This window comes from Lolium rigidum, chromosome 1 (genome assembly GCF_022539505.1).
Source record: "Lolium rigidum isolate FL_2022 chromosome 1, APGP_CSIRO_Lrig_0.1, whole genome shotgun sequence".
NCBI lineage: Eukaryota > Viridiplantae > Streptophyta > Magnoliopsida > Poales > Poaceae > Lolium > Lolium rigidum.
Window position 1 is genome coordinate 196,601,744 of NC_061508.1, and position 12,042 is coordinate 196,613,785.

At 47.4% G+C, this 12,042-nt stretch overlaps 1 protein-coding gene across 1 annotated transcript; it reads left to right on the plus strand.

The window, feature by feature from the left end:
- Positions 1 to 7,552: 7,552 nt before the first annotated feature.
- LOC124682933 (nuclear pore complex protein NUP43-like) lies at positions 7,553 to 10,605 on the plus strand. Its single transcript, XM_047217533.1, has 5 exons — positions 7,553 to 8,161; positions 8,242 to 8,311; positions 9,652 to 9,886; positions 9,973 to 10,046; positions 10,133 to 10,605. Exons 1-5 carry the CDS (start codon positions 7,572 to 7,574, stop codon positions 10,205 to 10,207), a joined length of 1,044 nt encoding a protein of 347 aa, XP_047073489.1. The 5' UTR covers positions 7,553 to 7,571; the 3' UTR covers positions 10,208 to 10,605.
- The last annotated feature ends 1,437 nt before the right edge of the window (positions 10,606 to 12,042 follow it).

The following is a 12,042-nucleotide window of genomic DNA, read 5'->3' on the forward strand; positions in this document are numbered from 1 at the left end:
CGGTCGAGGAACTTGCTGCGCGGATGGTCCGCTATCGTGAAGCCAATATCTTGCCCACGACCGGTTGAGGTACTCAACCGTTGGTGGAGGCATTTTCTCCGCCATGAACACTGTCGCGAGATTATTTTACGAGCTCTATTGGATGGCCTGCCTTTCGAATCATCGAGACCGCTCCATGAGAGTTGGGATCAACGTAAGGTGGTGGTGCTTGGTGCTTGCCGCTATTCACGAGCTAATGTCGATTTTCGTCCGTAATTGCGGGAGGAGATGGCAAGTGAATCTCACTCCTAGGCCCACGGGGGTTTATATTTACTTGTTTGTGCATTAGCTATTCCCGCAACTCGCGAGCATTGCTTGGAAGTTTCGGCAGTCCTTCCGCAAATGCCCCGACTGCCTCCTCCCATTGCTGTCGAGGTAAAAATGCATCTGACATGGCCCGTTCATCATATCTTCGGGAGTTACAAAAGGTCTCTGAAATCTCGACCCACTATTTTGCCTGTTATTTCGAGAGTCATCTCTATTGTCGCCTTGCTTTGCATTACTCCTTTGATAATCATCTCTATTGTTTCCTCCATTGTTTCCCCGAAAACCAGCCGATATTTGGCCAGGGACATCGTAACTCGAAAATTGCCGAGAAAATCGTCGTCTATTTTGAAAATTTCAACTGCGGTCCTCCTCTGGTGACCTGTGTCGTTTGTTATGTACAGCATCCTCGCCATCTGCCCATCTGTGTGCTATTTCCATTAATGCTGATACCGTCCTTGGGTTGGTTCTTCCCAAGTCCTCCACAAAATCACCTCGTCGAACTCCTGCTACGAACGCATCTATCGCTCTCTCGTCAGATATATTCTCTGCCAAGTTTTTGATGATGTTCCACCTTTGAATGTACTTCCTCATTGATTCATCATGCTTTTGTCGACATGATCTCAATTCCTCTAGTGTCGCTGACTTTTTGCAGGTTGATCGGAAGTTCTTGACAAACACATCCTCAAAGCTATCCCAATGCGTCGATAGAACCTGGAGGAAGCTTTTTTATCGAAGATCTTGCGGCTCCGCTCAGGTGTATTTGAATGCTCTGCATGGCTGTTGCTCTGGTTCCACCTATCAACTTTACTGTCTCGAGGTAATCGACTAGCCAATCCTCGGGATCTTGTAGGCCATCAAATTTCTTGAAACTATCGGGTAACTTGAATCCTGAGGGGACTCGAGTTTTCCGGACCCGTCGCGTAAAACACGGGAGTCCACACATATCTTCTTCAGCGAGTTCTGGTGACTGCCGATGTTCTCTTCTGCCTTGTCGCGCTCTATCTACCCTGGCTCGAGCCGCCGTATCTCTGACTCCACTTGCTGCTGGTGGATTTTGTATGCTGCTGCGGTGGGTCTCGGGCTATTTTGTCTTGCAGCTCCTTCGGGAGGTGTGGCTGCAAATGCTGCTCCCATGGCCCCACATCCTACCATGGCCATGTTATACAACGCTTCTCTCGGGTCCCCAGGAGGTGGCCTGGACGCTAAGATGAAAGCTTGCGTTGCCATGTATCCTGCTTCTGGTGTTTTCGGGATGATATTCCCCCGCGTGTCGATTGACATAAAATACATATCGAGGTTTTGAATTAAAGTCTCTCTTTCAGCCTCAGGTATATTTTGCAGCCGAGATCTTGCCCTCCTTCGAGCTTCTGTGTGGCTATCTCCCGAAGTTCCTGATTGTCGACTTAACTCCGCTCTTCGCACCGCTTGACGCGGAAGGCTGCCTCCTTTCTTACGTTCGGAGCAGTGCATGCTGTTTTCCAATTCTCTTCCGGCTCGGGCGAGCCTATATTGGTAAGCCTGTAATTCTTCGACCGTAGCGGTTGTCTCCATTGGTTCAGAACCATCCATAGCTCTTGCTGATCTATCCCATGCTGCTTGTGGAAGTTGAACTCTAACACGTGGTGTAGGCCCGACATATTTAGTGCCCAAACCTCGCCTTAGGTCAGAAGGATCGACATATGGATTTCCCAAGTCGTCGAAAGCCTCTGATGTTTCCTCCTGATCGCGACTTGCTTCTCCGATGGCGCGGATCCGATGATATCTTGAGTTCTGAACTTTGCTTGGGTTTGGTGACACCATCATAGAGATTGGTGAAGACCTTTCCAACAGTGATGGATTTGTCGATGAAGTCGAAGCTGTCGACGCTATTCGGGTCATCGCTTATATAGGAGTCCGCGGATGACTCGAAGGACATGTCGCTGAAGATCTTGGCGAGTTCTTCGCTTGCTTTGGTGCTGATGAAGCGTGGCGATGAAGTCTCCTCGTCGCCTGACTCGATGGATGATGATGAGCTTGAGAAATCGGGATCGACCGCCGATAATCCCGACGAAATCGGAACTTCGAGACGATACGTTCCTTCTTTCTGGACGCGGAAGTGGAACTTTCCGAACGTCATCTCCATGGGCTCCTCCAGATACGCATATGCATCCAAACGGGAGGGTGGGTGACGAACAAAATCAACGAGACCAGTTTCGATCTGTTTACCTCTGTCCATGATGTTGCTTGCTATCGACGAAGTGGACGATCTTGAACGTGCCATCGAGATCAGCTCCTTGTCGCCTCTAAATCCCACAGACGACGCCAATTGACAAGGTATTAACTTGTCAATGCCTACAAGTAGTAGACTAGGGTTTCGTTGGATGTAGAGGGCAAGTAGATCTCGAAGGTTTCGATCGAAAAGTACTCGACAATGTAAGAACTAGGGTTTGTGAGACAATGATTCGATCCTTTCTTTGTCCCTCGACTCCCCCTATATAGGAGGTGGAGCCGAGGGTTTCGTGACATACAAGTTTACGGAGTCGGGAGGGTTTCTAACCCATCCCGCAAGATTACAAACGATGACTCCTATTACAACTCTAACTTTCCTTAATAGTATCTTGAACTTCCGAATCTTCTTATCCTTCGGGTCGTGGGCCTTCAGTAAACCCCGGGTATCTTCTTCGGCAGGCCCATTGGGGATGCCTATGTCAGCTTTACTTGTGTATCTTGATCCAGTGGTTCATCATGCCTTTGATGTGCTTCTGGATACAATCATAAAGTCATTAATTCTGTATCTGTTTATTCAGTTATGGCTTGGGTGTAATTCTTCGATGAATCGGCTATTCATCGATGATATACTTGGTTATGGCAACCTGTAACATGTGCTAGCAAGCTCTGGTGATCATATGATCACCATTTGCTTGGTGATTAGCTGATGTGTCTCTATTTGTGACTATCTGGTGCTCACTCTGTGATGTGTGTGCATCACACAGACTTTGCCTGTGTGTGATGGTGCTTGCTCAAGCATCAGTTGATGCTTGCAATGATCCATCGGATCATCTGCAAGGCTCTGGTGCATCAATTTCTTGTGTAATTCATTTATCTGTTTATCTTGCTTTATTAAATGGATGAATGATGTGAACTGTGAACTGTGAACTGTGATTCAGTGATGATCATTTCAATGAATTTGTTAGGGCTAGCTGGATGCCAACCACTGGTTGGTACCCTAGCCCACTACTGAACCCTCCTGGGTGATGATGTGGTGGTTTCAAGTGTTGACTGTGGGTTGAGGTGGCCCTGGCAGCCTTGTGATGCTGTCATGGGTAGCTCCCCCTCTCTGTGGCTTGTTGTGGCTCTGTGAATGTCTTCTGGTTAATCTCTTTTTGGATTACCAGTGGTCTTTGATGTTGACAAACATGAATAGACACCATATGGTCTATCTGTCTGATGGTGTAGTTAAACTGTTAGGTGCTTGGTGACTTTGGATGGCTAACTAGGATCAAATCCATGATGGATTTCTCTGGTTGTGTCACTGTGTTGACACAACCAGTGTTCCCTTGGTTGTTTTCCTTCTAGCCTTTGTTTTATTTGCTGGCACCAAATGGTTTTGCAACCAAGTGATGATACAACCAGGTTTTCCTACCCTTTTTGCTTCTGTGATGCATGTGTATGCTTATTGATGAGCAAAGCATGTGTTTGCTAAGGTTCTTTTGTGTATACCTCACTCCAGCTCCTAGATAAATTGCTAATGTAGAGGATTTGCTTCTGGTTGGTTTATGAAGCTTGCCCTGCTCCTCCTGCTGGCTTGTGATGCTGTTCCTGGTGATTTGCTCAACAGCACAGTTCATGTTGGAACTGTTCTGGATGGTTTGATGATTTTTGGGTTGGAAGGAAGAGCTTTGGTGTTCTTCCTGTTCTAAGGCTCTGGCTGTGCTTACCCTTGGCGATCCTGTCGATGGATTTCTAGGGTTTGGCTGTGAAAAGTTTATATACTGCCTCCCCTTGCTCCCCTGGTCGATAGCACTCCATTTCCTGGGTACTTCACCCCTGGTTGTGTGTGCTGTGAGACATGCAGACACACCACCGTGAGCTGCTGTGTGCTTCACAGGTTGGGACTTGGTCCTTTGGCTTGACCTCCCCGACAGTGTTGAGATTATCCTCTCAATTTGATCATTTTTGCACTAACCTGCCAAGTGGCTTTGCCACTTGGCCTCAAGTTTGTTCATTGTTGATGTTTTGCTTGCAGGGATCAAATGGATGATCAAATTGAGATTAAACAAGTGTTGACCAAGAATTCTTGAAGAATTTAGCTAGTATTTTAGGATAGTTCATTTCATTGTATTTTTCTTTCTTTTTCTTTCTTTTTCTATTTTGTCAATTCTTGTAATGTGTTGTAATTTCTTTAATTTCAAATCTGAATATTGTAAAGACAATGTATCTTGTGTTATTATCAATAAAGCTCCAATTTTCTCTAATGAGCTTTACTTTATATTTGTATTGTTTATATTGTTTATTATTTATAATTTGCTTAATGAATTACCTCACATTTGAATTATGAGATATTCATTTGATGTTTAAATTCAAATGCAACTTAGGTTTGAATTCAATCATGCAACTTAAGTTGTAATGCACTTTACTCTCCCCTCTTCTCAAAACCCTAACTTAGTTGAGAAGAGAAGCAAGTTTGTCGCACTCTCGAAACCCTAACCCTGTAAGGTGTCGAGAGAGAAACTTGTCCCCCTTCGATGCAGTTTTGTTTAAAAGCGCGAAATTTCCCCAGAATTTACGATGCAGTGCACATCCCTTTCTAAAATCTACCCCTCGATCGTCTCTAAACCTGGGACATTTGAAAGTATAGAGATGGTAAACCTAGAGGGGGGGGGGGGTGAATAGGTTTCTACAGATTTTAATTCTTTCTTTGCAATATTAGGCTTTGCAAAATATAAAGGTGAGCCTAATGCAAACTAGGTGAAGCAACCTATATGAGGATACAACTAACTCGAGCACGAAGGCTCTCACAGGCAGTTAAATCACAAGTAAGGAGTTCGGTTAGAGATAACCGATAGCACGCGGAGACGAGGATGTATTCCCGTGTTCCCTTCCTTTGCAAGAAGGTACGTCACGTTTGGAGGGGTGGAGGTCCCACGAAGGATTCCCCACGCCACGAAGGCTCACCCTATTCTCCGGAGCCTATCCCACGAAGGAATAGCTCACTCACTTGTGGTAGACTTTGAGGTAGCCTCCAAACCTTCACAATCTTGCCCGGAGCAAATCCACAACCCGGATGCTTCCGGACTCCTCTTGCCCACCTAGGGTTTCCAAGGAACCCTAGGAAGCAAGCTTCTCGACGAATACAAGGGGGAATGAGATTTGGCTTGGTAGAACAGTAGATCGGGTCCTCCTCTAACGATTCCCCGGAGGGATTTGAGTTTGGGTGGAGGAGGAGGGAGATCTGAGGCTTTTGGTGTTTCTAGCAATGGAGTAAGAGAGATAGAGAGCTCAAGAACAGCTTGTAGTGTAGTGCCTAACTGTTCAGAGGTAGGAGAAGGCCTATTTATAGTGTTCTTCGAAATATGACCGTTGGTCACTTGCCACCTCAGCTTTTCTCTCGACAAACCCGGTCAACCGGACCACAGACCGGATTGCCCGGTGCAGAGGCCGGTCAGACCGGACCAGGGACCGGAGTCACTTTGCGTCGTCCAGGAGCTCCTCCGGTTGGCGCCCGGTTGGCGACCGGTCGACCGAACCGTACGTCGGACCAGCCGGTCGGTAGGCCGGCTGACCGGGCGGCAAACCGGACCTGATAGATGCTCGTGTGGAGTCCGGTTGGCGCCCGGTTGGCGACCGGTTGACCGAGCCATACGCCGGACTGGCCGGTTGGGGGGCCGGCTGACCGGTCGGCAAACCGGATTTCTGCTGTAGACCCCTTTTCGATTGTTGTTGAAGTGGGGGGTCTCCTATAGCCTTCTTGTTCCTTTGATACACCATTTATGCATCTTTGCCTAATACCTGAGATTATCCTTATAAACGTATTAGGCCAAATACTCTAGCACGGTGTCATTGTTACCAAAATAATGGATAAGGGTAAAATACCCTTACAACATTACACTGGGGCAGTGGCCTGGGTCTTCTCGGCGGTGGTTATGCCGCTATGGCCACAGGGGTTGCACGATGGCTTGTCTTGGCATGGCAACAACGGCGGGGACACGGTGAAGGTCTTTTGATCTCTGATTTGGGTTCGATGTTGGACCTTATTAGTTCTCGTTGCAAGGTGGTAGTGATGTTGATGCATCTTCCGAGTCCCTTGCAGGGGTCACACTCCCTACGGAGCGCAATGTTGACGTGTTTCGGTATTTAGATGGAGGTTCCCGGTAGTGTGCTCCAGGGGCAAGAGTGCTTGACATAGCCCACGAAGGTGTTTGCAACGATATATCAACGATTCTACTTTGCTCGATGTGTGGGTTCGGACCTTACCCAACGTGTCTCACTTGATTGGCCTATCGGCTTTGCGCGAGTAGACCCAAGACGTCACAGGGATTTCTGTTGATGTTAGGCATACCTAGGCATTGTTCGGCAACATGTTGCACACATATGGCTCCAATGGCATGGCTAAGTCCCGTCGGGCCCGTTTGTGTTCGGTTGTGTGATGATGGATCAACAGGTAGTAGCAACACATGACTGACTTTGATTTGTCGTTGCTCTTTGACTTTGAGTGTTGCGTCTCGAATTCCATGGTGAAAGCTCTAGGTTAGATCTTCATTTGTTGAACTTAGAAGTGCCGGCTTTTACGCGGTGTTCCGATATTGAAGACATTGTTTGGAGTTTGCTGAGAATTCTCTTCGGGTGGGAACTCATGAGTGGTTGGATCTAGCGACATTGATGCCGTGCCTCACCCCCTTCTTGAAGATGTCGCACTGAGCACCTCTCATGTTATCCTCAAGTTGCTATCATTGGTTGTTTATGGTAAATTTTATTGCGGCCATTTTGGTTTTCTTGATCATGTTTTTAATAGTTTGGTGTGTGCATCATCGATGTCTTGGTTAGCTCTTGGTATTGTCTGTCGGTATTAATACATTTTCTTTATCAAAAACTAAAATTTCAATTGGAAATCATATTCTAAATTTCAGTTTTTTTACTAGGGCACGGTCCGATGACAAAAATATATCCAAGCGACGGAATATTTAGCTCCCGCTCCACACTTCGCCGATTTCTTTCTGCCTCCGTAGTAGTCCAAAGTCCAAACCCCTCAACGCGGAAGGCCGGCCAAACCCTCGAAACACGCAACAATGGCGGGCGACTCCCCCTCCTTCCGCCGCCACCCACTCCCCTTCTCCATCGACCTCCTCCGTTGGCTCCCTTCCTCCACCTCCTCCGCCCGCCTCATCGCCGCCGCTGTCCACGATCCCACCATCCCTGCCTCCTCCCACCTCCACCTCCTCTCGCTCCCCGACCCCGCCTCCCCGCTCGCATCCCTCCCACTCCCCTCCCGACCCACGGCCCTCCGTTGCTCCCGCACCGTCCTTGCCGCCGCCACCTCCTCCGGCTCCCTCCACCTCCTTCCCTCATCCTTCGACACCGACTCCGTGATATCCATTCCCAGCGGCGCGGGTTTCCACGTGGGACCCGTGCGCGGCCTGGACTGTGGCGGCGAGGAGTGGGTGACGGCCGGGGAGGACGGAAGGGTGCACCTAGTGTCCGATGGCGGCGACGGGAGGGTGGTGGCGAGGAGGGTGTGGGACGGGAAGGGGATGCTGGGGTACGAGACGGCGAGATGGGCGTCGTCTGCAGAGTTCGCCACCGGTGGCGCCGGCTGCGGCGTGCAGTGGTGGGACCGGAGGAAAGGGAACGCCGTCGTGGCGCAGTGCAAGGGCATCTGGTCAGTGCGTAGCAGGCTGGATCTGTACAGTTTCTTCTGCTTTGCTTGATTGCTGACCTGATAAACTTGTGATTTTGTAGGGGCCGTGGTGTTGCCGCCGGCATAGTGCATTCCATTGATATCCATCCATCAAGAAAACATATCTGTGTGGTATGGTTAATATCGCTCTTTACATGAACTGGGAAGTAGTCAATTAGCAATATATGTTCATTTAAGTTAACACATGCGTTTGACAAAGCTTCGTTTTATATATAGCTTCCTATGATATTTGGTACCCTCTTATTAACCATAAACATAACCGTAATTCTTGTTCGGGAGGATATGTTTGTTGTTTCGTTAGATATTTGGCACTTGAGGATAATTGTGCTTTCACACATAAATCATCTAACACCAGTATAAACTAGTGGCTAAAGTAGGACCAATTTTTTTTAGGATGGAGAGCTTAGGGTATCTAGGACAAGAAACTATTCAGTTACAGTGTAACTACGCGATAAACTAATGTACAGAGCTGAAAGTCAAACAACCAAGTGTCCATAAGCAGTAAGCCAATTTCCGACATGAAATTCAGTAGGATAGAACAACCAGTAAGAGTGAATATTTACGCCTATCCCAAATACCCGCAAAATTTCGTTATTCCAAACAGGCCCTGATATATTTCATCGACAGGATGCAACCCTGTATCCATAAACAATCAGTATAGAGGTAAATCAGTCTTTCAGAAAATGCGTGATTAGAATGGCACCCACAGCAGTTATTGTAAGCAGTGCTCCTTTTGAGGTATATCCCGTATCCAGATGTTTTAGTTTATGTATAAGAATTGAGCCTTTTTTCAGAGATAACGGCAAGTAATGTCCCTTGGGCTGGATGCTTTTGCTGATTTCATGTCAATCCTCTGAAGCTATGCGCAGTACTTCTTTATGTTAAGCTTATATTGTGTGTAACATAAAAAATTGAAATGATAATCACAGTAAGGTCCTGCAAATATTGGTAAAGCATTAGCTACTCTTTACCATGAGTTTTACTTCCTGCATTTACCAATGATGAGCTGTGAGTAGCTTTGCCTCAACAAGCCATCTTGTAAAACTCGTTTGCCACTGCAAATTTTATTGTCAGAGTTGTTGCGACCAATTAATGTACTGTATAATATATATGTAGTGGAATTGGAATGAGTTGGTCACTGTGGCAGGGTTGTGTATACCTGTGAAGTGAGCCTAATAACTGTTGGAGACTGGGCCTAGAAAGCAGTAGAGAAGTAGGGAAGTGTCAAGTTGATTGAGCTGCGGAACTTGGATCACATTGTTAAACGTAGGATGCAGGGGACTCCCTTGGTGCTGGTGACGGCAGCTACCCCATGTTACCTCTCAAGAACATGGGCCATTGATGACCCAAACGCTGCTCCACCCCTGTCGAGCACATAGTAGAAACAAGTTAAAATGTAGCATTTAGATAAGCCATTACTAGATAAGTGAATCACCTCTGAATGTTTCTAGGTGGGAGGCTCTTCGGGGGCAATATTTGCCTGGGATCTACGCTGGCCACAGCAGCCAATACCACTCTCTGGTGTAGGCTTGCACGAGACAGCAGAACCAGTCTGTGAAAGTGAGGTTTGGGAGGTTCTTTTTGATAACTACACACAGTCATCTGATATTATTTCGGCTGCCTCAACAAGAATATTACCTGTGATGATGTGCTCAGAGGATGGAATCCTTGCAATTGTCGAACAAGGTGAGCATGTAGCCATACAGCTATAAATGTTTCCACTGTTGACTTTTTCATGCAAATTGCTTAAGATACGCCAATTTTATTACCAGATGAGAGGCCCCTTGAATTGCTTGCCGAGCCCTGTGCTATCAACTCCTTTGATATTGATCCTCAGAACCCTTCTGTAAGTTTGTCTGATCTAGGTTGAATAGAGCAAGTAGTTATTTCTTTCAGTACCTGTTGTAATCAACTCCATGTGCTCTTACACAGGATGTGGTTTGTGCCCTGGAATGGGAATCAATTGGTGTGCTTACACGTGGAAGGGACGCAATGGTAGCAGAATGAAGACTTCCATTCTCCAGCAGTCTCATCAAAATTTCCCTGTATAATTTCTTTTAATTGCCTGAGGTGCAACTGTGCAAGAAATCAGGGTAAGTATCTTCCGAGGATACTGACATGCTGCCCTTTAGTTACTCGTTGACAATCATTAATGGAAAAGGTGTGTTTGGCTATTTTGTCTGTGGCTTTTTGTAAAGCCTTTGATGTACCGTGGAAGTGGGACTAGGTGATTTGAAGAAATTGTGTTGTCATTGTAATTGCGGATTGCATAATATTAGTGTAAATCTGGTTTATATGTAGCTGTGTAATGGTGTTTAGAATCGATGATCATAGCTGGAAATCAGCTATTGTACTAAAGATTTTTGTTTAGTTAATCCATGTTGCCTTCGTGGAGTGCAGCCCTATTTTACAATTGCCTTGAGACTTCACCCGGAAACCAGAAACAATGTGGGAGGAAGCAAGGTTTTCTCCCTTCGTTGTTGGGTTTCCATTTTTCCTGCGAGGGAGTATGGAACTATCTATGTAGCATGCGATTTCAAAGGATGGGTCCCAAGCCCCACCCATCAGTAACACAAAACATTGCACTTAGAGCACCTCAAGCTGTCTCCCCGGCAAGGCCCCAGGAGCTGTTTCTTGTCCAGGAGCTGTTTTTTCAACAGACGTCGAAAAATAGTGTGACGCTGTTTCTTGTCCAGGAGCTGTTTTTTCAACAGACGTCGAAAAATAGTCTAGTCACACTCCTGGATCCTCGTATTCGTCCGGATTTGGGCTTTCATTTCCTGGATCCTCGTATTCGTTCGGATTTGGGCTTTCATTTATCCGGTGAGCCCACGTTAACCCTGGTCATCTGGATTGCGCTCGGGGAGTCCGTGAATCGTTGAGGAAAGATCACACGCGCCTGGTGGCCCTGATTTGTTGGCGAGAAAGGCCGATCGTCCTCATTGCATCGTCTTCCGCGCGCTGTAAAAGCCTGCCGCCGATCAGTCGTCGCTGCGACGCGTAGCTTCCACGCGGTGAGTTAATACCGTCTCCTCGAATTCACGCACTGCTCCCCTCTATTTATCGCGGAGCTATCGCGCCTGGCCGCATTCACCACCGCCGTCCCCTTCTCTCTCCACTCTTCTCTCGTCAAAAAAACCTCGGTTCATCCAATGGCGAATCGTTTCCCCGGCGACGGCGCGGCGAACAACGGCTTCGGTCGGCGGTCCCTCCACCAGTGGGAGGGGCGGCTCCTGTACATGGCGGGCTACCCGGCGCCGCGGGACTTCCGCGCGCCTGGAAGTTGGCGGCTAAGCGCGGGAGGCGTGCCGATTCCGCCGCCGCAAGGCAACGCCCTGGTGTTGGAGATCGAGGCGGTGCTCGCCACCATGAGCGACGAGCAGCGCACCGAGCCGTTGCTGACCTCTTTGAGCTTGAGATCTTTCTCCCCTTCCAATGATTCTTGCATCTATTTGAGAGAAATATTGAGGAGATCTTGATCCATACTTTGACCAAACCAAATCATCTTTTTGTGAGTAAATCTTTGGGATCTAGATCTTGGAGAATTTTGTGTTCTCCTATTTGTTCTTCCTCTCATACCCCCCAATAGCTTTTGTAGCTTTGTTGGAATTCGAGGGAGAAGAATTTGAGCATCTTTGTGGTGTTATTGCCATTGCATTTGGTGCATCGGTTTGATTTCTCCGCGGTGATATGTGGATGTGAAAGTTCATGAGATATTACCTTCGGGAGCTTGTTCCCGAAGCTTGTTCCTCTTGGGTCTTTGGACCCTAGACAACTTACTGGTCTTTGTGGTGTTCTTGGAGACTCCAATTAAGTTGTGGAAATTCTTCAAGAACAAGGCC

Bases quoted from the DNA above. Each gene is read 5' to 3' on its own strand.
- LOC124682933 (XM_047217533.1), top strand. From the start codon at position 7,572: ATGGCGGGCGACTCCCCCTCCTTCCGCCGCCACCCACTCCCCTTCTCC. The intron at 8,162-8,241 runs GTCAGTGCGTAG...GTGATTTTGTAG, and splicing joins GCGCAGTGCAAGGGCATCTG to GGGCCGTGGTGTTGCCGCCG. The intron at 10,047-10,132 runs GTAAGTTTGTCT...GCTCTTACACAG, and splicing joins TTGATCCTCAGAACCCTTCT to GATGTGGTTTGTGCCCTGGA.